The 27556-nt window shown below is 56.0% G+C and overlaps 2 protein-coding genes across 4 annotated transcripts in view; one reads left to right on the forward strand and one right to left on the reverse strand.

Moving 5' to 3' along the window:
- The window catches only part of JPH3 (junctophilin 3), an 81214-nt gene extending 72189 nt beyond the window's left edge, over positions 1 to 9025 (forward strand). The window contains exons 3-5 of the mRNA XM_077891086.1: positions 2693 to 2817; positions 4662 to 5560; positions 7213 to 9025. Coding sequence (XP_077747212.1) covers positions 2693 to 2817; positions 4662 to 5560; positions 7213 to 7293 — 1105 coding nt within the window. The 3' untranslated portion in view covers positions 7294 to 9025. The remainder of the gene's footprint in view (positions 1 to 2692; positions 2818 to 4661; positions 5561 to 7212) is intronic.
- A 7122-nt stretch (positions 9026 to 16147) lies between these two features.
- The window catches only part of KLHDC4 (kelch domain containing 4), a 57673-nt gene continuing 46264 nt past the window's right edge, over positions 16148 to 27556 (reverse strand). For 2 of the 3 annotated variants that reach the window (XM_077891087.1, XM_077891089.1), the window contains 5 exons: positions 27295 to 27454; positions 20825 to 20900; positions 18968 to 19176; positions 17952 to 18354; positions 16148 to 17181 (listed from right to left, as the gene is read on the reverse strand). In XM_077891087.1, the coding sequence (XP_077747213.1) occupies positions 16961 to 17181; positions 17952 to 18354; positions 18968 to 19176; positions 20825 to 20900; positions 27295 to 27454 (1069 nt within the window). In that variant the 3' untranslated portion in view covers positions 16148 to 16960. The remainder of the gene's footprint in view (positions 17182 to 17951; positions 18355 to 18967; positions 19177 to 20824; positions 20901 to 27294; positions 27455 to 27556) is intronic. The other variant, XM_077891088.1, reaches the window with a different exon arrangement.

Below are 27556 nucleotides of genomic sequence, written 5' to 3' on the forward strand. Positions count from 1 at the left end.
TCCCCGGAGCCACAGGTCTGACGGTGCCTGACGTGCCCCTCGCACCCTCTGGCACGCCCCGTGTGTGCGACCGGCTGGCTAGCTGCTCTCCTAGGTCCAGTTCGCTCGGTTTGCTCGTGAACATGCCCACGGGTCAGCCTCTTACTGGAAGGCGCCGCGGTGCGGACCCTCATGGGGCTGCAGACGCCAACAGGCCTGCCCGTCGTCTGTCCACGGCGCCCCCCCCCCAAGTCCAGGAGCCCCTGGGTCCCCTCACCTGACCCTCTCCGTGGCTCCATTCTCAGCCCGCACGACATGCTCCTTGTTCAGCATCCCAGCTCATGGGCAGGAGTGCCCTGCACACCCACGGGCCGGGCCTTCCTGGACTCGGTGCACGAATGTGTCCAAAGGCCCCTGTGGACAGCACCTGCTCACTTGCCAGCCGCGTACCCAGGTCCTGGGTGGGGGGCGCCACAGTGTGGGATGCGCGGGAGCCACACGCACTTGGGCCCTGTGACCATGGCGGGTGCCTCGTCAACACCACGTGGTTGTTCAGAAGCCCCCACGCTGGGGCAGGGTGGGAGGGGGACGGGCCTCCCTCTGGGTGACGGAAACGTCCTGGAAACAGACGCTAATACTTGTTGCACAGCCTGGTGAGCGCGCTCACTGCCCGACTGCGTTTCTGGCTTGTTATGTGAACTTCAATTCCGTTAAAAAACTCAGTCCCCAAAGAATCATCTGGGCAGGAAGTCCGGAGCAGGCCCACGGCCTGACAGGGAGGCGGGGGCCCTGGGTGCTTCGGGCCGTGGGGAGGAGTCACTGATGAGAAAGGGCCAGGGCCTGGGGAGTGCAGTGCAGGCGCGAGCATGAAGACGCTGGAAACCACTGGGGACCGTAAATGGGGCAGTTGTACAGCACGCAAGTTATCGCTGGATGGAATGGCCATTGCCGCAAACCAAACCACCACATGGAACATTCTGGGAAGAGCTGTGGCATTCCCCCAGAGCCAAGCTCCGCTGCTGTGTGGTTCTGGGCATGCTGAGAAGGCCCCGTCAGCAAGAGCACCTCTCCTCCCCGGGCCAGGCCATCCGGCTGGGCCCTGTCTGTCCATCTGTGTTCGGGCTGCGTCTCCGCCTCAGGACCTCGCCGCATGGTGACGGCCACCGGCCTTGCAGGGCCAGGAGAACACCGTGTGGGGCGCTTTGAGCAGAAGGTCAGGGGGACATGGGGACCCACCCAAAGGCCCCTGTGCACCAGGGCTGCGGCCGAGAGCCTGGGCAGGGTGTAGCAGAAGCGGCTCCTCCAGGGCTCCCGGGAGCCCCGGCACCTGGGGAAGGGGTCCCCACCTAGCAGTGACCACTCGTCAGCTGAGGAGTCATTGAGGACAGTCTGCCCCTCTCAGGGATGGGCCGTGGCACGCTGGCTGCTCCAGGGCTGGGAAGCAGTGCCCTGGGGCCAGGCCAGCAGGCAGGTGGGAGGCTCAGAGCACGAGGAGGAGGAGGGCCCCCTGGGGTCCGGAGCTGGAGACTCTGGGACCACTCTGGGTGGGGAGGTCGTCCTGCCGGCAGGTGCACCACCACCCACCCTGGGGTGTGGCACCATCAGGCTGGGCCACTGGCACGTGTATGTGTGTGGAAGAGTCGCCCATGTCAGGCCTGAGCTTAGGGACTTTGGGCCCACACGTGAGGTCAGTGGTGCCAGAGTCTTGCCGGGGGGGAGCTGAGTCACACAGAAGCGTGACCTCCCGGGGCCATGGCTCCCCAGGAGGGGCCATGCCTGGGCTCCATGTGGCAGTCACCCCCAGTTAAGAGCCAGTGGGAGATGGGCTTCTCCCAGCGCAGAGCCCGTGGGAAGCGGATATGCTTTCTCTCTAGAGACCATGATTCATGCTGACTTGGGGAAACCTCTCAAACTCTGAGCTGGTCTCCTCCACGCGTACAGGAGTGATACCAGCTTCCAGAAGGTGCCAGGTGATGGCCAAGACCGTGCCCTGCAGCGAGTGCTGAGGGTCAGGTGGCCGTGGGCCAGCCACCGTGAATCCAGCCCCGTCACCCTGGCTTTCCTTCCCAGAGCCCAGAAGGTGCCGTGTGATGGGATGAGGGAGGAGGGCACGGCAAGGGGGTAGAGGCGGCCACGGGGTTGGCGCTGTCTCGGGAGGGGAGTCTGGCTCTGACACAGTCTCCAGCGCTGCCCGCCGATGCCCTCACTGGGCCCGGTGCCAGGCCTGGAGCTGGGGTTCCTTATGCCCTTGGACCTGGTCCTGGCATCAGGCCTGGCCTGTTCGGGCTCTGGCGCCCGGCCGGCAGGTTGCTCACCCCCATTTGTGGCTGGGCACAGGTGTCCCCCAACTCTTCCTTCCCGGGCAGACCAGCATTGGTCAAGCTCCTGCCTGTGTGGGAGGCTCAGAGATGAGATGGCCATGCGTTTTGTCCTCCAGGCTACGGACACGCCACGGGGAAGGAGGGAGGCTCCTTACCGCGGGAGCTGGTGCTCGCTCGCCCGGGGTTGAAGGCTCTCCTTTGGGCGCAGACATCTGTCCGAGGCCAGGTCCCGCCCTCGCTGTGGGGGGCCCTGTGCCTGGAGGCCTTGGCAGACCCTCGGCCGGCTGCTGGGTGGGCAGTATGTTGGCTGAATGACTACAGGAGACTCGGAGGCCACTGGCCCTCCGCCTTGCTTCTGGAGCCCTTACCGCCCTCCCTGCCTCCCCTGCCAGGACCTCCCACTCCCGGGCCAAGGCCGAGGCCGCCCTCACCGCAGCACAGAAGGCTCAGGAGGAGGCACGCATCGCCAGGATCACTGCCAAAGAGTTCTCGCCTTCCTTCCAGCACCGGGAAAATGGTGAGTGCGCATCCCACAAGGGGCATCCGTGGCACCGCAGCACACGCCTCCCTCAGACGTGCATGTCGGGGTGCGAGGCTTCGGCGTCACCCGCCCCTGCATCCCTGTGCACCGCCATCTGTGCACCACGCCTGCTTTCCATGGAGGTCACTGTCCACGTCCTGTCCCTGCCCTTCCTGCTCCGGTCATTCTTCTGTACCCACTCTGCCCACCCGGTGGCTCTCAGCCATGCAGAGGCTGCTAGGACAGCTGAGGAACTAGGGCTTCGGTCGTCATGAAATGTGGATCGCCACATGGGACTGGGGGTGCTGGCCGAGGTGGTCGGCGCAGCTCTAGGGCAGGGGGAGCTCTGGGCCCCTCCTCCGGCAGGTGCTAGAAGCCCGTGCATGTCAGCCGGCTGTATGCCCCTCTTCCATCACGAGGGGTTAACAAGGGCACAGCCACGTGCAGCCCGGTGAGCCCACAGCTTGGGGCCAAGAGGTGGCCTGGAGCCTCTGGGGTGAGTGATGACCAGAGGCTGCGGAGGCCCTTAGGGTGGACCAGCCGCCCCATATCTCTCCACCTTTGGAACCCCCGAACCACAGAAGGTTAGGACTAGAGAGCAAGAAACCACTCAAGGTTTTAGAGCCATGTGCCAGTCTGTTCTGAGATCACCAAGCTCTCCTACAGCTCGTGGCTCTAGGCCTCGCGGGTAGGGGTTCTGGCCTCCGGGGCGGCCAAGAGGCCAGGCCTGTTTCTGGGAGGCAGGAGGACCCGAGTGGCCTTGGCAACCCCAGGACTCTTGCAAGACAGGGGACGCCAATGTTGGGAGTCCAGCCACTGATACTGCATGTTCTGCCCTGATCCTGACAGTGATACTTCCAGGAATGACTTGTGCTCTGGAACTAATCTCAGCTGAGAATAATCTTCCGGCTGATGGCCTGGGCAGTGGAGGTGCTGGAGCCGCACAAGAGGGCACAACTCCCTCTGCTGTGCGGAGTCCACAGGGCAGCTGGACCTGCAGCCTCCTGGTCTTGCCACAGGGCATGGCGTCCTGGGCGCCCTGGCCCTTGGAAGTCCCAAGCACAACAGGGCAGGGGTGTGATCACTGGCCCCCTAGGAACCCCAGGGCGGGAACCAGCCCTCGGTGTGGAGCTTCAGACCCTGTGCTTGAAGGGGTACACTGCGCCCCCAGACACACAGCCTGCCCGGGACCAGCTGGGGCCTCCTGTGGTCACCAACAGCCACGGTGACTACTCAGGTGTCTGAAGCTCTGCCTTGTACTGCTCCCTGCCCCATCTCAATATCCCAGAGGCAGGAGCAGGAGCCTTGTTGGCGTGTGTGGCCGATGGCATGGTGCACCTCTCCTCCCTTATAGACGGAGGGGCCGGGGCCCAGCCCTTGCCAGGCTGGGGGGCCATGTCTCCCGTGGCCCTTGCTGCTGCAGCTCAGAGACTCCAGCATGGGGGTGGAGAGGGGACAGCACGCTGCACCCAAGGAGACCATGAGACCCTGGAGAAGGCCTCCTTACCAAGAGGCTTCTTTCACCTTCTGGAGGGACCTGGGGTACGGGTGGGCCGTGGGAGCACTGAGCAGGCTGGCCGTGCACTTGCACACTGAGCCTTGGGTCTTGAGTGTAGCCAGGGGGGTGGACTGGAGCCTCCGTCCACCACTGCACTGTGGGACCTACCGTCTAAGTGCCTGCCGGGTGGGGGGCCTGTGGTTCTATGAAAGGGCTTTGGGCACCATGGCGAGGGCCCTCGCCCCATCCTGCTCTCCTGCGGTCCTCTGGTGAGGTCAGGCCTCACGAGACACGGAGGGTGTGAGTAACCCCACCCGTGTGTGCTTCCCGCCCCTCCATAAAGGGCTCGAGTACCAGCGGCCGAAGCACCCGATCTCCAGCAGTGATGTCGAGGTGGCCTCCACGGGGACGCCCTTGCAGCAGGAGAGCCCCGAGCTGTACCGCAAAGGCACCACCCCCTCGGACCTGACCCCCGACGACAGCCCCCTGCAGAGCTTCCCCGCCAGCCCCACGGCCACCCCGCCCCCGGCCCCTGCCTCACGGAACAAGGTTGCCCACTTCTCCCGGCAGGTGTCGGTGGATGAGGAGCGAGGCGGGGACATCCAGATGCTCCTGGAGGGCCGGGGAGGGGACTATCCCCGCAATAGCTGGGGTGAGGAGAAGGCCGGAGGCTCCAGGGGCATCCGCGGCGGTGCCCTCCGCAGCGGTCAGCCTGCGGACGACTTCCGCTCCCGAGGCTCAGGCCACAAGCAGCCCAGCAACCCCAAGTCCCGGGAGCGGCGGACGGAATCACCCCCCACGTTCTCCTGGACTTCCCACCACCGGGCCGGCAACCCCGGCTCTGGGGGTGCCAAGCTGCTGGAGCTGGACGAGGAGAAGCTGAGCAACTATGAGATGGAGATGAAGCCGCTGCTGAGGATGGACTCGTACGTGCAGGAGGTGCACCCCCAGAAGAGACGCTACAGCAAGGGGGCGGCCTGCCGGGGCTTGGGGGAGGACCACCGCGCCGACGACCGGGGCTTTGGGACCCAGAGACTGCGGTCCAAGTCCCAGAACAAGGACAGTGCCAGGCTGGGCCCCTGCGCGGAGCCCGCGGTGCAGAGGTTGGAGAGCCTGCGGCTGGGGGACCGGGCTGAGCCACGCCTGCTGCGCTGGGACTTGGCCTTCTCCCCGCCCCAGAAGTCCTCACCTGTGGCACTGGAGTCGGACGAGGAGAATGGGGACGAGCTCAAGTCCAGCACGGTGAGCGTCAGCGGCCACTGGCGGTGGGGGGAGGGACCCTCCCCTCCCCAGAGGAAGCCTGGGTGGGCAACAGGGTATGCACTTGGGCGGTTCTAGAAGCTCCCAAAAGAAACAGGGCTGTAGCGGGACTCCACTGCCTCTGAGGGCCCTCCCTTGCCCTGGCAAGGACCCCTTGCTATCACTGGGTTTGAGGACGGTCCCAGGTCCTGGAGAACACAGAGAGCTGGCCGAAGCAGCTGGGGCATTGGGCTGCACCCGGGCTCAGGACTGCTTTGTCCAGACCACACCTCTCTCACCTCTCTGCTTTGTCCAGACCTTCCCTTGGGGGCCAGGCGCTGGGGTCCTCCCACGATGCCCACTCTCATGGGCAAGGCCATCCATGCCAAGGCTTCCCTCCCCACGAGAGCTGCAGTCTTCACAAGTAGCCTGAGAATACAGCCTCTCTGGCTCACCTGCCTTTGGGATCTGACACTCAGGATGGGGTCATGATCTACGTCACCACGTCCAGTGGGGGACACCAGGGCTTGCTCACGGTCCTTGTACGCCTCCAATGGCAGGCAGCATAGAGGATAGAACGTTGGCTCCTGGGCTGGACTGTGTTGGGCCGGGTGGGTTCTCACACAGGAGGGACCTTCTAGGACCCTTCCCCTGGAGGCTTCCACCCAGGGGCAGCCCTGTCCTGCTCCCCTGGCCACAGCTTCTCAGACCCGCCTGGGCCAGCTGGGACCTGCATCATCACCCCACGAGGGCCTGTTCACCTGCTGGTGAAGGGCCACACGCCTGCCCCATGGGGTATGCAGAGCCTTGGACACATCTGGGACCCAGCAGAGCTGCCAGGCGGAGTCAGTGTCCATGCCTGTGCCTAGGAGTGGCACCATCTGGCACGTCAGGGCCCTGTGCTCCTTGAAGGGAGGCTTTCTGGGGTCAGGTGCCTCTGTCCTGTTGGTGGGCTGGTTCCTTGGTGTTTTTGCCTCCCCGTGCCCAAATCCCACCACAGAGCAGCCCTGAGTGCATCTGCTGGGCCAGATGAGCTGGGACCCAGAGCTCCGGCCACTGACCCAGCAGCCAGAAATGTCTGCTCATATTTGTATGTGGTATGTGTGCCCATGTGTACACACATGTGCACAGTGCATGTGAGGTTATTTTAGGAAGCTGGATGAGGGACAGGGGTGGGAGAGGACCATGTTGGTGCTGGAAGATGAAGCGCCCTGGGGGAGAGGCACAAGCAGGTGGCTGGCCTCCAGCTGGGCTCTGCTGGTGCCCCTCGTCCAGCACGTGGCCTCTGCACTCCTCAGCGTTGAGGTCCCAGGGACAGCCAGCCCCAGGAAGGGAGGCTGTGGCCCAGGCAGCCATGCTCCAGGGGCAGGAAAGGCCGGGCGTTCTGGGTGGGCCACATGGGAAATCCCGGGGACAGTCCTCTTTCATTCCAGCTGCAGAGCTGGGGACATTTCATTGAGGCCACCTGGCGCATGGGGAGGGAAGATGTACCGGGGCTTCCCGGAACAGTCACTGCAGCCTGAGGAGGACGACCCTCTCCCGGCCTTGGGCCACCCCACTGCGGCGGGCCGCCCTCTCAGCACCTGCTTTGGGGAGGGGCGGGGAAGGGGCAGGCCGGGTGTGGGCTCAACTCTCCTGTCCTCCTCCTGTTGCAGGGCTCGGCTCCCATCCTGGTGGCCATGGTGATCTTGCTCAACATCGGAGTCGCCATTTTGTTTATTAACTTTTTCATCTGATGAGATGTCGCGTTAGCAAAAACAACGACTGGTGTACAAAGGGACCTTAACACACGACAAAAGGGAAGGATCGTAACTCGGACAGCCCGACAACCACTTCCGAGTCTTTTCACAGAACAACATGATTGGGTATTACTCACAGTTTGCCTTTTTTTCTGGGTAATGTTTTTTGGATTTTAGCCAAAATTCTTTGCTTGTATAACACGATGCTGTGTGGCATGGCAGAAGGAGGCCAGCACGCCGACCCTCCAGCTTGGTGTGGAAAGGAAAGGGATCCCAGCAAATCAGTGGCCGAAAACTAAAGCGGCCACGGTCCTCGCCGCCATCACAGCCGGCCTGGGACTGGAAGAGGAGGCAGTGGAGGAAGGCCCCCGCGTGTCCAGCTGTGCCCGGCCGATGGGGAAGCAGCTGCTGTCAGGCTGAGCACAGGAAGTCGGCTACCTCTGCTTTTCCTCTGGGTCCTGGCAGAGTGAGCGGGTGACCGTATGGGCGTGCAGCAGGGGGGAGAGGGAGTGCCGTCCCCGTTGGCAGCAGCCTGGGCGTCTATTCGGAGTATGTGCTGTGTACTTGAGGAAGCAGGGACCTGCTGCCTCTTCTCTTCCCCCTGAAACGCCACATCCTGCCCTCTGCTCCCTCTGGCCTTGGAGGTGAGGCTAACTCCCCACAGAGTCTGAAAGGAAGGTCCTTCTGCTCCCCGGGTCTGCCCCCACACCCACGCCCACGCCCACCATCCTTCCCCCCAACCCCTCCCCCATCCCCAGGAAGCAGGGCTGCAGACAGGACCGAGGGTGGAGAGTGGCATGGGGCCACTTAGCCCTCAGGCTGGCCCCAAGTGTGGCATTTGTACACTTGGCATGCAGCAGGTGTATCCAGGTCCCCTGGCCCCGTCCAACGTCTATGGCAGTGACCTGGCCCTCCGCGCCATCCTCTCTCACGGTCACTCAGCACACGATCCCTGCAGCTCTGTCCTGTGTGGGGGCTCCCTTCCCCCTCCCGATGTGCACACTCTGTCTAGATGCCTCATTCGTACCCTAGAGCTGAATTGGTCCCAGGACAGGAATGTGAACGAAAATTCCTAAGCAGTCGTAGCTTCTCCCTCTCACCCGAATACACATGGTTGAGTTTGGGTCTATATCCTCTACCACTGTTGCTCCATCATCCAAATGAAAGAAAAAAGGTTCCAGGAGGTTTGGGCGCCCCATGGTCCTAGCGCTGGAGCCAGCCCCAGCCCGTGGGTATGGACGTGTCTATGGGGCATGGCCACGTCCATACGCAGGCCTCTGCGCTCACACCTGGGACGGCCCTCACCGGGAGCTTCCACAGCCGTCCTGGGCCCGGCCCGGCTATGGACTCTGCCTTGCTTTGCTTATGTTCAGCTGTTTCTCTGCTACCTTTCAAGCAGATTTCTTTACTACACTGCACTGGATTGCTATATTTTTAACCAGAAATAAACTAAAGATTAGAGCATGTTCCAGTTAAAGCCAGTTTTATTTTTTCCGTTCTACATTCACTCCCCACTTCTTCTCAGTTTGGCTTAGTCTGGGGGTCTTTTTTGGGGAGTGGGGACATAGGAGAGGGAGGCGAGGATCCATAAGAAATACGTTGCTGGTAATGTCACTTTCTAAAGGGAAATTGCATCTTTTTGTACATCTTACTTTCCGTTCTTTTTTTTTACTACCGAGTGGTTGCTGCAGATCTGAGGTGAACCAAATAAAGACTCCTGCTCCTTGCAGCTCAGAGTCCTCCATGCTGGGACACGGGTATTATAGTTGTGTTTGTAACTCTTCATAAGGACCACAGATTTTAGTACATTCTGGTAACAGCATGACACAAAATGGTACCTACATTTGGTTACACACACACGTGTGCGCATGCATGTGCTGACCTGGGAGGCGCTCAGATAAATGTGTGTATGCCGCCCAGTGAAAGCAGGAGGGGCTCACACAGTGACTGGCTTGGGTCACGTCACGCATCTGACCACTGAAACCACAGCTGTGGAAACCAGAGCGCTTTGCCCTTTCCCTGCCCACCGGGGAACTACCCGTGGGTTCCACGAAGACCACAACGTCCCAGGTCTCAGAGACTCTAGAAGTGTATCTTGAAGTGGTTTCCAAACTGCTTAAGGACCGGGCAGCTCAGCAGGCATGAGTGCTTACGTACACCTGGCTGGCTTCTCCTATAGGCCCCAAGCCTTGGGATCCCCCAACAGGTGTGCCTGTCCTACTTTGGGGCCGGGGCAGCTAACCAGCGTCTCTCCTGCATGTTCCCGATGGACGCGCATGTGGAGCTAGACAAGTCACACGGGACTGTCAGGAAGCATGGACGGACGTGCATGTCAGGGCTGGCCCCATGTGGTACCAAGTGTTGACAAGTTTTTATTACTCCCAGAACAACCTCATGAGAGTCCTTTTCTCCCCTGACAGCTGCTTCCATGTGCTAGATGTGAAGTCAGAGGCCAAGAGCTCCTGAGTTGGGGCCTGTGGGGAAGGGGGCAGCCAGGTCACCGCTCCATGCCCAGCTCTTGCCGCCCTCCCTGGGCTGGGAGCCCTGAAGTCACATGTCACCTGGGCAGGATGCTGCCCTCCCCTCCCCGCCCCCGGGGTCAGCAGGGGAGCTTGTCTGTGCCCACGGTACACCTGCTGCATTTACCAAAAATGTGAGGAAACTTACATGGCAGGCTACCTATGCTTTCTGAAATTTGCTCAGGGCCTGTAAAGTGATTGGATGATTTCAAGCACATGAAAAATTATCCACACTTCCAAGCTTCCTCATCATTAGCACACGGGATTCCCAAAGACACAGAGCAGGGATGCAATACAGAAGCCCAAATAAGTGACCAGGAAGAGGACATCGATGGAAAAAACTTCCGGGTACCCAAAAAAGTGCAATGCCCATTGCCAAAATCGCTCTCCCAAGAAGTCTACAGCCACATTTACCAGTTGATAAACTCACGTCTTTGTTGAAGCTACTGCATGGGCTATGAGCACGTGTACGCAAACGCAAACACGCACACACACACACACACACACACACACACACACACAGTGGCAGAGCGGGCTCCTCAGCACCTGTGCCAACCCAGATGCCCTGGTGCCTGGACTCGGCTCAGGTCTCACCAGCCCAGATGCCCTCGGTGCCTGGTTTTGGTGCCCACTCCAACAGGCACCCCACATCCTGGCCAATACCTGACGTCCCCACGTGGTCCTAGAAACACTCCCTTTCACTTTCAACAGTCCCAGTTTGGAGGATAAATTACACGGGCACCCCACTTAAAACCAAAGGACGTTACTGAGAGCCTGACGGGCTCCATGTAGACGAACACCTGGGGGTACAAAGAAGATAATGTGCTGGTGTTTTCTGCATTTTTTTAGTTTGGGTTTTGGCCACCTTTCTTGATCCCCTCCTGAATCAGCACCAGTTGTGGGTCCCCTCTGGAGGCAGGTCTCATGGGCACTCGGGTGGACACGCCTCAGACACCCACAGTGCCCTCCTCTGGAGGCAGGTGCTCGCTTCCTCTTTACAGACAAAAGAGGACACCTCTCTAGACTAAGGAGAGGGCCAGCCTCAGGTCTGGACTAAGCTCACTTTCTCCAACTCCTATGGGTCTTGTCTTCCGGTTTTTCTTGCCTTTGGTCTCAGAAACTTAACATAAAGGTGCCTACTAGATTTTAAAGCCTCTCTGTCCACAGCCGCGTGTGCGGCCTGACCCCACATAATGGCCAGTACGGAGCAGAGCAGATGGCGTCTCGTGTGTCCATGGTGTCCTGCCTTGGACAGGATTTGCTCATGTCAGATAAGCATAAATGTGAAGCAACAGGACCAGTTCAGACAAAACAATGAGGAACAAGGGTGAAGTGTGCTCTTGCTGGCAAATGCAAGGTGCCTTGTTAGTTTTGTTCCCTGTCCAGGCCTGGCCATGTGTCCCGCGATACTGTCCGTAAGAGAAGACTGGAAAAATGATCTGTCCTCAAGTGTCCCTGAGATCTGTTCTCAAGAAATGTTGCTAACTCAGCCTTAAAAGCAGAAAAAGTACAGTTGCCTTTGTTCAAAAACAGAAAAATGAAGCCGTATTTTTACAGTCTGAAAGCTCTGGAAACCAAGGGTCGCAGGTGCTGAAAGCCTCCATGGAAGAGGGTGGGGAGGACACCAGGCACCTAGGAAAGCTGCAGACAGGAGACACCAGCACCATGTGGCGCCCAGATGGTGAATACTACTAAGGACGGCCTCACCTTCTCCAAAACTACAGCCCATGAGCTAGGAACAGAAGTCGCTTTCAGAGTCTGCCTCTGCGTAAAACCCCCACATGGAGATTCTTGAGAGGTAGGGGGACAGACGCACGCTCTCTGGCGTGTCCTTTGACCTCAGAGAGGCAGGCAGCCCTGCTGAGGGCAGATCTGCGCAGTTGAGAGCAGCCCAGGGCCAGTGTAGGTGCGGCAGCCCCGGCCTAGGGGTTCAGGGGATGGCGGGCAGGGAAGGCAGAGAACAGCACACCTCATACCTACCTCACTTGTCTGCCCCCCACCACTCCCACCTGCTGAAGACCCCCACACACACCTCATTGCTGTGTCTGCGCATGTCCTCTCCCACTGCCCTTCCATCCTGTCTGAGCCGCAAATGCCCGGTGACACAGGGAAGTGGCAGCCCAAACTCATGAAGGGCAGGAGGCCCCAAGGGACAGCAGGGCAGGTGGGCAGGGCAGGTGTGGGCTGGGCCCTGCTCCCCCTACTTGTTGCTACTAGCACCTGCCCCGACAATTCATTCCATGCCCGCTATGAAGGTCAGAGGTCAGCATGTGATCTAGCAGAGCAGCTTGAGATTTCTAGTCCCCTAAGATCAGAGTTATTGTCTCCCACTGCTTCCTGTGCGAGGACACACGTCACAAATGAAGGGCTTTCCTTCAGATGCTGTTCAACCATGAGGCCAATAGCACTCCTGCCACCTGAGGGGGTCTCCTTCCCTGAACACTGTCCATCCCCAGGATACCCTATACCCTCGTCCGCCTGCGGAAGGCAAGAGTGAGGAGGAGAGCTGCCCCCCAGGCACCCAGCAGGGAGAAGAAAGGTGTGGGTACAGGAGGGGGGTAGTCAGCTCCACAGGCACGCCCCAACACAGGCTGCTCCTGCAGCCCCAGCTTGGGATCCCTGGGTGGGCCCTGCTCTATGTAGCACTGTCACTGCCACCACCAGAGCAATGTGGCCTGCACTTCCAGCCTGATGCCCGCTGGTGCTGGGTCGGCCCCGTGCGCGGAACGCCGGCACTCGGGGTTACTGGCAGGCGGGGACCCCCCACTGCCGAGCTGCTGGTGCCTCCAGTGCACTGAGCTGATGAACCCACAGCTGGACTCTGCTTACTTGTACCATTCACCACGTCCAAAGAAACAGCAACCGCTGTAGCCTGATCGAAACAAAACCGACGCAGCCCTCACTGCTCAGGTGAGCAGCGTGTGCACACGTGCCCTCACACTACACAGGAGACCGCTCACCCTGACAGAGATGCCTTTTTGTGAATTCTGACATAAATCGGTCTCGATCTGCGTTTTCTCTTTCCCACTTTCCCCCTGGTGCATGTAAACTTTAATACAGTGCAATCGTTTGTGCAATGACAAAAAGGGAATGTTAACTATGTTTTGATTTTTCTTATTGATGAAGCGGCTAAAAATGTTACCTCGCCATTTTATCTTTTAGCTGGGAAAAATAGCTTGGTTACTTATAAAATGAAAATTAAATACTTTTCCTCAATGAATGTAACACTTCAAATCATACCACTATTATGTATTTCACTATCTGAAAGCAAGGGATACTGTCAAGATTTAAAACAATTTTGCTCCTTTTAGTAATAAACATCATTTGAAAACTTTGGGTCCCTTGCATCATCTCATTACAGATCAGGATCTTCACTGCAATCTCCTTCTAATGCCAAAATTTTGAGAGGGAGAAATGTGAATTCCCTCTTGGGGCAGAGCCTGCATTCCCCCTAGATGCAGCCCTGTGTCCTAGGTCTTGGGCAGGAGGGCTCTGGGAGCCCAGCCTGACATGCACCCCCTCCTCCCTGAGTTAGCCCCACCAGCACCACTGGCCCCACACACTCCCCTCCACAGGCTCTGCCCCAGGGTCTCATGGCATCGCTTTGTTCAGCCTACTTTGATTTATGTTCATGGGGAGCTTACTCAGCCTTCCTTTCTGACGAGTTTCTCCCACCTCAGGACCAGCTCTCCCTAGATACACTTGTGTCTTTCCAGACCCACCTCCCCAGTCCAGAGCCCTGGCACATGGCTCCCCCACTCCACAAGCCCAGCTCAGGTCTGGTCCAGAAGGTCCCACTCCTGCTCGGCACCAGCATACCAGGCCCAGCACTGGCTGCACCCATGGGGGCTCAAGTCCTGATGGCTTATATCCTTGGCCACTGGCTGCACCCTAGCTTCTCACTGGGCACCAGTGCTGTTGGGTGACCAGGCCCAAACTGAACCCAGCACTGCTCATGCTCTCTCGCAGAAAAGAAATGAAGATGCCTCTGGTTATACTCAGGAGCCACTTGGGCCAGTAAGACAACACCAGTCTCTGGTGACCATGCACACAGCCTGCTCCCTGGTTCAAGACACCCGGCACATACATGGCAGTCACTTCGAAGGCTGCTTCAGTGGACGGCAGATGGATCTCACACTCACTCAAGCAGAAGCAGGTCATACCCAGCCCCAGTCAACACCATCACCATCTCCTCACCCCAGCACAAGTGGGGGGCTGGTTTCCAGGTGTGAACCTCACTTCGGTCACCTGAGCCTGACCTCCCCTGGGTGGCAGCCTATGCCCCCTCGGTGTGTCTCCACCAACAGCTAGCTGCTGACTCCCTGCCCGTACAACTTGGTAAAAAACCCAAAAGATGTCAAAGTGCAATAAATACCATCTCGTATCTTCTAGAGACAAATGGAAAAACACTCTGAATGGTAAGGACGTCCAAGCTTAACTGGTAGTTCCCGGATATTTGTTCTATCCAACCCTACCCCAGAAATCCACCTCTGACCAGCCCTTTCAAATCCATCCTCCTGCAGCATGACCCAGAGAGCTGCTGAGCTGCCCCCGGGGCTCGGGGAGGATGGAGAACTGTTCACACTTGGACCCCCGCCCCCAGCCCCCTAGGAGCTCTGCTGGTGTCTGAGGGGGTGCAACCAGCAAACAGGCACTGTAGAGAACAGGGCAGAACCCAGTAACTGGGCCGGGGGCTTACCGACACCTCAGCCAACCAAGACAGAGAAGACAGAGCAGAGAAGACAGGATGTACAATCCTCTCAGAGCCCTCACTGACCTGGAACACAGCTGTTTCCAGCTGTTCTGACTCCAGAGATGCAGGCAATGGAGGCCTCAGGCTTCATACTGGCCACTCATGCCTGTGGTGGCCATCAGAGTGTCCAGAATGTCCACTGGGCACACCAGTCACCGAGAGACCTCACAGTGGTGTGCTGGTCCCGCTCCTGGGGATTCTCATGATCCGAGAACACATGGCCACCTCTCCCGCTGCTGAACATCTAAAGTACGCCTTTCCTGGTGTTTGAATCACAGCAATTACGCAGCAGAGATAGCTCTTTCTCTGAAAGCTTGTTTGTTTATTCTCATTGGTCCACTCAAACTGAGTTTTTAGCATTAACCCTATGGATATGATGGCAGAACAAAAACTTGTTTGTAGAAGGAGTTTCTTTAGAGGATTTGCTAGTTCTCTTTCAACTTGGCTGATCCAAAAATACCTTCTGTCAAACCTGCTCTATCATACAATCAGTTAACACACAGGCCTCTGACAAGACAGCTAGGGCAGAGCCAACACGCTCTTGCAAGGACCTCCTCCTAAAGCAGCCACACGGCAGGGGCTGGGGTGCCACGTCATAGGAGTGGGCAGGGCAGGCACCCAGGGGACCCGGGAGGCCCTGCACACCAGCCATGGCATTACCAGCAGCCATGCCTGAGGACCTTCCAGCGAGATTCCACCCCGAGTGCCCAAGGAAGACCTGGACTGCCCCAGCAACCAAGGGCAGTGCTATAAATACACCACTGGAGCCAGAGCACCCAGCTTGTCTACCAAACCCAGCCCACGTCGACTGAATGGGTGCTGTGCTGCCTGACACCCAGCCTGGCCTCTCTCCAACGCCCCCACAGTACTGCCCCCAGAGCGGGACTCGGGCAGGCAGACACACGGACAGGTTACCATCAGGGGAAAGCTTGCAAGTTCTAATCTGCTGGTGAGAGCCCATCCACTCCAGGCAAGTCTGACACGTGAGCTCACGCTGTCAAAGCTGGTGGGGACTGAGCAGCGTGACGCCAGGATCAAGTCAGCCCTCGTCCTTCCATGAACACCTTCCCAGGCCAGGCTCTGCTCTGCCACAAGTGGGCATTACCACTCTTGTCTGGTAGAGTCCAGGCACTGTGGGGGATGGCCTGTTCCAGGGGACAGATGGCATGCTGGTCCTGTTACTAAAAACTCAAAATCTACATTCTCATTTTAACAGATATTCAAGGTGAAAAAAGGTACCGGGTATGATTTCAAGGCCCAACTTGTGACCCCAATTATATGACGAAAACCGGTCCCAGCCACGAACCCTGGAGCAAGCACCAGTTGGTGGGGCACCATAGGCTGCCACCGTGAGGAACACCCACTCCACAGATGCTAGACAGCAGCACCATGTGGAGACAGCGGGGTCCCTGACCTCAGGCTTCCCATCCTCTTGTCACTTTGCCAGTGACAACCTGGAGCCTAAAAGGGAAAGAGCAGAGGGTGGCTCCTTTTCCCACAAAAGGCTGGCAGAGCAGTTCTGAGGAGTCAGGAATATTCAGAGGCCCGAGCACAGCCAGTGGCAGAGAAAATGCAGAACCACCCAGCCAACAGGAATTTTATTTCAAAGATCTGCAGAGATACACAGCATGTAAAGGTGGTCAGGGGGCTGCCACCAAGAACTTCCAGAAATCAAGGCTGAGATCTTCCGGCTGACAATGTACTGTCAATCAGAATGTGCGCCTCATCTGGCAGAAGGGAAACCGCACACAAAGCATACCACATGCCGCCTCACCCTCATGGCACCACTCAGCGTGGTAGGGGGGACATCCCACAGGCACCACTGGGCCGCACAGAAGACCAGCTGTGCTGGAGCTTCATCCCGAGGCTGAATTATTTAAATCACACCCAGTGATGCTAAGGGAAGGCAACTGCACCTCACTCGGGTTTACTTCCAGCCCAGTAGGCGGGGCCTTAGGCTGAGTCATCACATGAAGTGCTGGCCACGACGTGGGCTGCTCTCTTCTCCATGTGGGGCCCAGTGTCATCCAGGGCGAGCTCCACCCGATACGATTCAGCCCGGGCAGGCAGGCTGCAAGCCGCTTGGCAGGCAATGGCGAGGGGGCTCCTCCTCAGGGAAGGAGGGGGTGGGAGCAAAGCCTGGGTCAGGCAGCTCCAGAGGCCACCCCCCGCTCACAGCCTGGCCGGGTGAGCACAAGAACACCAAATCTAGAGAAATCACATGGTGAGGAAATCTTCATTCCATCAAAGAAACCAAGACGGCGCTGCTCAAACGCACTCCACATACAAATGTTCTTTCAAAAACTTAAGCTTGCCGTGAGAGCACATCTACAAAGCAAAGCCAAATTTTAATAAAACTTCAGTAAAGCGTTTGAGTCTCTCGTTATCAAAGTTAGGGCTTCGGGAGCGAAGTGACCCCCGAAGTCGAGGTTTGGTGCAGAGCCCTAGGCTCTGGAGCGGCTGGGCCGTGGGTCTCCTGCTGCCCCTGGTGGGCACACGCACCACACTCACCCCCAGCCTCCTTGTCGCTCTCGCCACTGTCCTCGTCCTCGGTGCCCTCGCCCTCATTGCTGTCCTCTTCCGAGTCTGACTCCTCCAGCCACTCTTGAGTTCCTTGAAAGCAAAAGCACATGTTCAGAGTGTCAACGTGGCAGGGCAGCCCCAGAGACTCGTGGTGTGGGAGTGGCCCTGGCCTGGCACCTCTGCACGCTTAGAGGAAACGTGTTGTTTTCTCTGGGTCTCTGAGCAGAGGTGGGGTGAAGTGACTGGCAACGATATAAGACCATGCTGAGTTCTCTCCTGATGCCTGGCTCTGCATTATCTCACTGGAAGACAGATGCTTTTCACACCAGCCACTGAGTAACCTTCCCTAAGAGTGTGGATTTTAACTTTATTTCTAGTCTCTGGTCTTAAAAGAAGTGGTAGCCTGTGTCCAGCAGCTGCCAGCATGCAACGAGGCAGCGTGGGACCAAGAAGTATGGGTCAGAGGAGGCCTGCGGGACCCTGCGATGGTCATGGGCCTGCTCTGCCCTCACATGCTCAGAAGCTGCAGTCATGGGGGGAGGGCCTCCGCGAGATGTTTTTGCTACAGCACACCTCTGAGCAGTACCAGGACAGGCCTAAGGCTCACGGGAGTGCTGGAGTGAGCAGCCTACCCACCTCTGCTCCCAGAGCAGGGATGGACATGCACAGGATGTGGCCCTCACCATGGCCAGGGCCCACCCTGCTATGAACGGCCAGAGGTGAGGGATACAGGGCTTGCCCACTGCAGGCTCAGTGGCACAGGGTAGATGTGAGGGGGCACCTGCAGGCAGATTTCACAGATAGCTCTTAGGGGGTTCCCGCCCCACCATGTGGAGGAGCTTATCTCCGACTCAGCTCACCTGGATCCATCTCCACCAAGGCCGTCCACTCCTGCATCTTTTGGAGATCCAGGCAGTACAGGTCACTGAGGGTGATCTGGCGGTCACCTGCTTCAAACATGCCCCCGTAAAGGTAGAGCCGCCCGTGCTTCACGGCCAGCATGGCGTTTGAGCGGGGGCTTGGCTCCACCACAGGGCCACCCACTTCATCAGGGCTGTCCTCCTCGTTGGACTGAGGTTTTCCAGCTGGCCCCGGGGTGGCAAACATCTGTTTAATGGTGATCACGGTCCCGTCTTCTGTGACCACCTCTCTGACCACCTCCAGGGGCTCTTGGGCACTGGTTCCCCCATGTTCCTGCCTGTCAGGACCCTCGGGCTCTGCTTTTTTGCCTCTCCTACGTTTCCTCTTCTCGGACTTAGGTCCCTGTTGATGAAAAACAAGGCCATGCATTTTAGCAGCAGGCAGCTGTGAGCAGGCAAGCAACCTTGAGTAACATGGGTTCAAGTGTGACTCCTCCCAAGGGGGATTGGGCCACAAAGCTTACACACCTGCCCTAACCCATGTGCTATGGTTCACCCAGGGGGCACAGAGACTCTGCCTATGTGTGACCTCTCTGAGAAAAAGGTAGAGAGGGCCACGAGTCCAGACACGAGCTGCACCGCTACCCGATTCCTGGCAGAGATGCCAAGGCTCTTCAACCAGAGTGGGCTGCCTCCTCCAGCCTTGAGGCCACTCACCCCATCAACTCATCCAGACCAGAAGCTCATGGGGAACCCCACTGCTGGGATGGCTATCCATGGTACCACTGTAGAGTGGGCAGAGGGGCAGGGTGGCCTGTTCCTGGCCCCTTGGACAGTAAAGACAGAGAGCTCATATGGAGCCCCACAGACAAGAGGGACTGGGGAGGCCCTGGGCATCTTGACACCTGGCCAGAAGAACCAGCTGACTCGACAGAGGCAAACAGGGGCAGCCCTGTGTTGGGGTTATATGTCTGATACGTGGCCACCGTGTTATACACTTTGGGACCCAGTTCTACCTTGAGCTGCCCCGTAAACCAGCGGTTCCTGGTGGCATCGTAGAAGTGCAGGTCGTTAAGGAAGTCCCCCTCCAGGCTCTCTTCCTCTTCCTCATCACAGACTCCCCCGAAGAGCAGTGTCTGATGGTTCGGGGTCACAGCCACCGAAAAGCCAGACCTCGGAGTGGGCTTGGTTCCTGCAGGATTAATCCGAGTCCACCTCCAGCTGCCTGTAGGAGGAGAGGGAACACAGCGTAAAAGGGAGCCAGCCACAGTCACATCCAGTATCACTTGGCCCTGAGTGACTGGGACAAGTGGAAACAAGACTGCAGGCGAGAGGGCACCAGGGACATTAGCTCTGAGCCCTTCGCAGAAATATAAAACACAGCCCAATATGCCCTGGAGTTTCACCCTACTGCTGAAAGTCCCACACGCACTAGGTAACGTTTCCACACACCCGCTCCGCCAAGCACTTCCTGGCTGTAGCTCAGAGGCCTGGCCACGAGTGAGGCAGGCAGGCAGCAGTGCCAGGAGGGCCTCCCATTGTGCCATGCCCTGGGGCAGAGACCGCTGTCTCAGGCAGCTGCTCTGGTCCCACCGCTGCTAAGAACTGCAGACAGCCCACCTGTCCCATAGGCAACATGCTCTTCTCTCATGGCAGGTGCCTAATTAACATGGTAACCCTCAAAACATGACCTAGTATGAAGCATGGGGGAAAGCCTTCCCACTACATCTAGAAAAAAGAACTGAGATTTTTTTGTTTAATGAACGCTTAAGAAAAACTTAACAGAAGCAACAAATGGCAAATGCCCTACAATGTCGTGTCCAACTGTTGTTCATCAGTGCACAGCACAGGCGCAACTTTGGTGGCGGGGGTGGGTAACCCATTACTGGGCCATGAGGTCAATTCGTTAGTCAGCATTTTAATGGTTTAGGAAACAGAGAAGGAAAAACACCAGCGTGCCCTGCCTGTAGTCTGGGAAGACACTTTTTTCAATTGTAGGAGACAGGCTCTAAGTGTGCACCAGCTCATGACGCACCATGTGCTGCTCACCAGTGGCTGACAGCTTGATGCCCAGACACAGAGGTTAGGCACACAGGCTCAGAACACAGTCAGGTTCCAGCTCCAGCTCACTGATATACAAACCGGGCAAGTTTCTCCTCAGCTTCAAACTGGTTCCCACTGAGGAAAAGTCCTCATGGGTCACTGTAGGGCCGCAAGGCTGGCTTCCTGAGAAGCACCAGGCTTACTAAGGGTTAGGGTGGGAGAGCGGGAACAGTGCTATGCAGAGCAGTCCCGTCATTCTACACAAGACAGCCTCACAGGGAAGGCGAAGGGCCATGCTGTGGGTACCCAAAGCAGATCCAGAGCCAGACTGGATCACTTGGGTCTAGCCCAGCCTGCTCATCCCAAGACTCACAGACAGGGCACCACCTTACTTTCTGAGCTTTAGAAAGTGAGAGCAGGGGCCACTGATCCACAATAGCCATTCCTCATGAAGCAACCCTAGTGGCTACTTGTTCTTGAGCGAGAACAAGTCAGGGAATGACAGACAAGCAGCAGTTCCCACTTGCTGTGAGGGGAACTCCTGCGTCCACAGTGCTTGTGCTTTTAGGCCAGGCCACCCCAAACACCTGGGGGTGAATACTCCTCAGCTGTCCCTGCTGTGCAGCCAGGCACTTAGGGTCGCGCGTGGAGTGCCGGGCTTGCCCACTCAGGCAAGGACTTGCCCATAGCTCCAGCGCAGTGTGCAGGGGCTCACTGCCACTCTCCCATCCCCCTATCCACAGGGCAGGCGGGCTCTTGGGTCATTGCCCTGCTTCTTGTAGGGACCCATAGACCACCCCCATGGCCCATCCTTGACACAGTGCATGTACCTTCTTTTCCATCCTCGGGCTGCAGCAGGTACATATCTGAATGCTGGGTGCCTCTGTCCACATCTTTTTTGACTCTCTGCAAAAGGAACAGGGAGTCATGTGAGAACTGGCTAGATGCCTCCTACAATGTTCCACACAGTCCCCTCCCTCAAGCCTGTGGTCAGGTTTCCAGCTGGGAGGTGTGGGGGTGGGGGGTACCCCTGAAGCCTTCCTTCACCAGCCTCAAAGAAAATCCAAACTATGACCAGCTCAACTCTGACCTCATTGAGAAGATATAATAAAAAAATGTTGGTATGATTTATTAACCAAGAAAAAATTTTGAACTTTAAAAATTCACCATTCTAACCACCACCATCATGCCAGGAACACCCCAGTGCTCTCTTGCTGGTACTTCCATGGCTCTGCCTTGATCCTGTTCTAGGTGGAGGGTCTCTCCCAGAGATCATGGAGTCCTCCCCAGAGACCATCAAAAAGCCACCTTCCATCGCAGTTCCCAAGTGTCCCAACCCCATCATCTTTCAATTCATGTCCTCAGACTTCGCTGAGAATCACATTCACATGCACTATGGAAGCCAGCCAGCTGCTCCCAATTAAAAACTTTTCTGAGGGATCCCTGGGTGGCGCAGCGGTTGGGCGCCTGCCTTTGGCCCAGGGCGCGATCCTGGAGACCCGGGATCGAATCCCACGTCGGGCTCCCGGTGCATGGAGCCTGCTTCTCCCTCTGCCTGTGTCTCTGCCTCTCTCTCTTTCTCTCTCTGTGACTATCATAAATAAATAAAAATTAAAAAAAAAATAAAAAATAAAAAAAAATAAAAATAAAAACTTTTCTGAGCATCTCAAACAACAAAACACTGGTTTCTTGGCCCTGAGTCCTCAGTATCCCATTAGCCACACAGCATTGGCCCAACCAGGCTCCGTTGCCCAAATGCCAACCATGTCTAGAAAATCACTCAGCAAAATGGCAGTCCTGTGGGGAGGGATCTGGGAGTTTTCATTTCTTCTTTGTACCTATCCTGTAAATCCCTTATTTTTAACAACCTTTATTTCAGGTTAGTTATATGTTCACAGAAAAATCAAGCAGCTTGTACCCAGTTTCCCCCATTACTAACATCCTCCATTTCTGCACTACGTCGGTCACGATTAAGGAAGTCCCCAGCTGACTCACACTTCGTTTCCCCCAGTGAGGACCCTCCTACCTCCCACCCCCAAGGGTCTCATAGACCTGTCTGCCCCAGGGTACTGCATGATGCATGGTCATCGCAAGCCCCAGGCTCCCCGCCTCTGAGAGCTGCTCAGTTGTGCTGCATCACGTGGCTATCCTGACACTTGTCCGGTACTTCCATCAGGGCTGCAGGTAAAGTGCCCTTCTCAACCAGCACTCCAGGGGTGCATACTGGTGCCATGACTTCCCACTGCTGCTGACCTTGGTCCCCTGGCTGTCACATCCCCCAGGCCTGCAGCTTCCCACAGTCCTCTAGGGAAGGATGCCACTCTACACAGCCGTGATGGCAGAGAAGAAAGCTGTGCTCCACCCCTCAAGGGTGGAGCTGGCTGCATAATTTATGAGGAATTCTGCATAGGGATCTGTCCCTTTCCACTGATTTATTTATTCATTCAATCATTTGCTTATAATTGTATGGACTCATAAATTTTTATATTATGCTCTGGACTGTAATCCAATCCACTTAACTTACTTTGTTGCTAAAACAGTTCGAGCTTTAGCCACTGGGAATCCTTTCAATGGCTCCCCGGTCCACTGTGTGGGTTTCCTATAAGCACTTCCTTAGGTTGGCACACCACAAGCTGCTCCAGCCTCAGCCTGTACATTTCTTACCCCAGGCCTGGGATCAGCCATTTCCTCAAGGAGCCCCAGGTCCCTTCACGGGAGATGGGGTTAGAAACCACTATCTGGACACCAGAAGTGCTGGCTGCTACTGTCATGTCCACTTCCATTCACCCACCACAAGACAGGATCAGGAAATACATATGCATATTTCTTTTCCTCCCAACCACAGGTGTGCATTTACTACATGGGGAGAAGCTGGTTTCCTTTTGGAAAACAAAGCCAACGATTTAGCTGCCAGTGGACTGGACACGTGACCTGAATATACTATAGCCAGGACGTTTGGTCATCAGCCACATGTGGAGAACAGCCATTATCTCCAGGAAGAAAAATTGGGTGTGCGCCTCTCTTGTCTTCCTCCCATACACAACTGCAGGATTCAAGTGAGGCAATGTCTGCACATTAGTCATTCAGACTAGACATTCTCTTGCTCTAGCAGATTCGCCCAGCAGGAGGGACTACCCTTCCACACCAAGAGACCTGGCATGTACAGGAACTGAATTCACACTCACAGGTCCCACTCACTGATGGGACCTGGAAGGAATTCAACGTCCACTCTGTTGTTAGAAATACAAATCACAGCTGAGCTATGGCCCCCACCATCACTGCACCTGTTGACACATGTATTGTTTGCTGCAAGCAGTGGTTAGAACCTGGTAGTTAAGGGGGCTTTTCTAGGCTAGAATTTAAGCACCTTCCCTTGAGGCCCACCAGCCAGAACCCTTCCCAAGAAGGGTGAGGTGACAAGCCCAGGGCCACAGCTTTGGTGCAGGCTGGCACTTGGCCAGGGCTATGGCTGTGGGGCAGGGAGGGGGAGGCGTCACACCCGTTCGGACCACAGTGCACACTGACACAGCGTTGGCCCGCCCCACCAGCTAACTCCTCCCGCACAGCAGTTCCCTTCCTTGTATGTAGTACAGGGACTTCACTTCACAAATCCCATCTCCTGTCCTCACAGGGAACAAGAGAAAGCTGCCCTGTGTAATTTTTATTGTGGATTACCCACGGCACATTCTGTTAAGGCCTCCTGGCTTTAAACGCACACAGCTAGTCTTTCCATGAGATTCAACAGATCTGGAGGAGGAAGCAGAGTCTCCAGAGCCTGCAGAGATGTGGAACTAACTCCTGCCTAGGGAGTATGACACTCCACACAGGGTCTCAGCCTCTCTTTAAGGATGAGCACTGCTGTGAGAGGCTCAGGGCGGCTACCAGTCACACCACACAGCAGAAACTGTGTGCATTTTACAAAGAATGTATTCCCCTACTCACACATTCCTACTATAGTACTAATGGAATCTGTGGAATCCAGATACTTTTGACAGAGATGTGTATCGGGTGTTACAATATCACACTGAAAAACAACACAACTCTTTCCAAAATGACTCAGCATGTGCCTGAGACCCAGCACCTCCTCATGCCGCACTCAACGCCCTGCACTCCTATCCTCTCACCAGCGCCCTCGGCCTCAGACTTGGAGATGGACTCCCTTCGGCCTCCGGGGCCCCCACTAGACACCCAGTTTCAGGGCAATCTGACCCCGGCAAGGGGTGATAACAGCTCTGAGACCAGCAAGGGCCCTGCGCGGCTGCGCTCTAAGGAGCCTGTGTTTGTTAACTGTCCACTCTTTGAGGCCTTCCCCAGCTTGTCCACAAAGGGCAGGGAGAGGTTCCACATAGAGTATCTGCAACCTGATCAAACTAAACAACAAAGATCACGTGAAAAAGCACATTCAAGAGTCCCGTGTTCCCAGGACCAGCAAAAGCAGCCTCCTCAGGACACCCCAACCAGGGCCCGTGGGGTCAAAGGAAGATATCACATGTCATAGGAAGAAGGTGCTCCCATGGTTCTGGGGTGGGGGGGCAGGTAGGGAGGCCCACGGCCATGGTGCTCCTGTCCTGATGGCTGAGAACCAGCAGTGGATGGCCCACAGAAACCACCCCTTGTGCATGAGACATCCTCCTCATGGGCAAGGAGGAGCTACTCAAAATAAACCATGAAGGCCTGGCTCACGAGTACTTCACAGCAGCCAGGACTCAAACCTTTCCCTAATTGTGATAAATCCCCCAAGAATCCAAACAGATTAAGCTTTTCACTGTGATTCAAATGCCAAAGGCCAAAAAAAAAAAAAAAAAAAAAAAAAAAAAAAGCCAAAGGCCTGGAGAAAATGGCCACTCAGTGAAATGGACTTGGTGTGTCCACACCCCTAGGTGGAAAGAGCAGTTGTTGAGAATAAGGCACTATTTTGATTAAATACCATATCTCTTTAAAATGGCATTAGCGGGGATCCCTGGGTGGCGCAGCGGTTTGGCGCCTGCCTTTGGCCCAGGGCGCGATCCTGGAGACCCAGGATCGAGTCCCACGTCGGGCTCCCGGTGCATGGAGCCTGCTTCTCCCTCTGCCTGTGTCTCTGCCTCTCTCTCTCTCTCTGTGTGACTATCATAAATAAATAAAAATTAAAAAAAAATAATTAAAATGGCATTAGCTTCACAAGGTTCCCTTCTGGACACTGCCTGGTTCCTTCTATGAAGCACAAGATGTGGGCAGAGGCACAGCTTGTGGCCAAAGCAGCCTGTACCTCAGGCCCTCCTGACTGTCAAACAACTAGCTGAGTCCAGAAAACAATCAACATCCTCTGTCCAAAACAAAGGCTGGCCACTTCATGAGCAGCAGGGCCAACACTTACTGGGCCAGAGGGGTGAGAAATAGAGCAGACACAGGACACTCCCCCACTGCAGGTTGGACTCCTTGCCTACGTTATCCTGACCGCCCACAGGCGACCTGCTCAGCCCAAGTCACAGGGCCCACTCCATCTGTGGGAAATGAGATTTAAAACCACAATGAGACAGACACCACACATCTGCCAGAATGGCTGAGAATAAAAAAGACTGGTGCCATCAAGTGTTGGCGAGGGCATGAGGCGACTACTGTGGGAAGAGCTGCAACAATCTCCACCCTGTGACCCAAGCTGTCCCACTCCTGGGTACTTGCCCCAAAACTCAGTAGAGCCATAGTGATCTATACAAGGAACGTTCACAGCACCTTTGTCTGTAATGACCGAAAACTGGAAACAGCCCTGTGTCCATCGATAAAAAATAAACTGTGTGTGTCATAGCAGAATATGGCTCGGCATGAAGAAGCAAGCAACCAAAATGTATAACTCAGTCGGATCTCAGAAGCATGTTGAACGAAGGAAGTCTTCCTCAAACAAGCCCATCTGTCAACAGTCCTAGAACAGGCATGTCGAGTCTAAGGTGGGGCACAGCAGACTGGCACCAGCCTCTGGGTGGGGGAAGGGCATGGCAGATGAGGGCTCCAAGCACCCACACCCATGTATGAGTCACAATCCGTAAGTACACACCTAAGACATGTGAACTTCACCACGTATCAACTGTACATTAAAAATGGAATGTTGGAAAAAAAAATGGAATGTTGAGGGATGCCTGGTTGTCTCAGCTGGAAGAACATGTGACTCTTGATCTTGGGGTCAAGAATCTGAGCCCCTCAATGGATGTGGAGATTATGTAAAGTAAATATAGGTAAAATCTGGGACGCCTGGGTGGCTCAGGGATTTAGGGTCTGCTTCTCCCTCTGCCTCTCTTTCTCTGTGTCTCTCATGAATAAATAAATAAAATCTTAAAAAAAAAAAATCTGGACAGCCCTGGTGGCTCAGCAGTTTAGTGCCGCCTTCAGCCCAGGGCGTGATCCTGGAGACCAAGGATCGAGTCCTGCGTCAGGCTCCCTGCATGGAGCCTGCTTCTCCTTCTGCCTGTGTCTCTGCCTCTCTCTCTGTGTGTGTCTCTCATGAATAAATAAATAAAATCTTAAAAAAAAAAAAAATCTAAAAAAAAAAAAAAAAAAAATCTGAATGCTGAACTCTACTGGCTGATACGCCTGCCCCAGTATTCAGGGGCAAGTGTACAGGTGTCTGCGCTTTTCTTTGAAATTCACCCAGAAAGATGGGTGGATGGACAGCAGCATAGATGTGAACCACTGTGTGATGAAGCAAGGACAGCAGAGCGCTAACTACTGGAGGCTCTAGGTAGGAGGATGTTAAGTCTCACCTCACTAAGTCTTTTAAGTCATTCTGTGTTGGAGAAATTTTTTAAATATAGAGGCTAAGAAAAAGCCTGCAGTGCGACCCCACTCCATCCCTCTGGGGCTCACGGGCATGTACAAGCTGATGAGGTGCAGCTTGTGGGCTTCAGACGCTGTGAAGAGCACCTCGTGTGGGGGATACACACCAGAGCCAGCAAGTCACACTCACACACATGCACCCAGAGAGGTCACTTCAACGTGTCTGTGTGGCTTGGAGCAACCATGGCCTGTTCTACCTACTAGAAAGCACTGTATGGTAGGGTCTGTGGCTTAGGCATCAAGACCCATCCCCCCACTTCCACTCCTCCACCCTTGCCAAATAGGAATTATTCACATTGCAGCATGTTTGGGGCTACATGGGTTACAACACAATATGGGTGAAAAAGTCTTAATATGTTCACAGGGGAAGAGATGAACATTATACCCATCTCTATTTCGATATGCAATCCTATTTGGAGGTTTTCATTCTTGTTGAAAGTGAAAGAGGCAACGCCAGAGAGGAGGGCCTGCTTCTCTACGTGCCGTATCCTACCTGCTTCGAGTAGCCCCCATAGATGACAATGCCACCCTGGGGAGTGACAGACATCTGGCAGCCTGATCTGGGTGTGGGCCCAGCCCCTGACGGGGATAGTCTACTCCAGGAGAACGTGTCCAGATTGAAGGCGTACACATCATTGTAGTAGATGTAGTCTCTGGTTATCACACAGAAACACAAACAAGAAAACAGGGACATTAAAACATGAACCTGATTCAAATTAAAGGTGAATTTTCTGCCATTTGTAGTAAGTTACCAG

Source organism: Canis aureus, chromosome 3 (assembly GCF_053574225.1).
Source record: "Canis aureus isolate CA01 chromosome 3, VMU_Caureus_v.1.0, whole genome shotgun sequence".
NCBI classification, from domain to species: domain Eukaryota; kingdom Metazoa; phylum Chordata; class Mammalia; order Carnivora; family Canidae; genus Canis; species Canis aureus.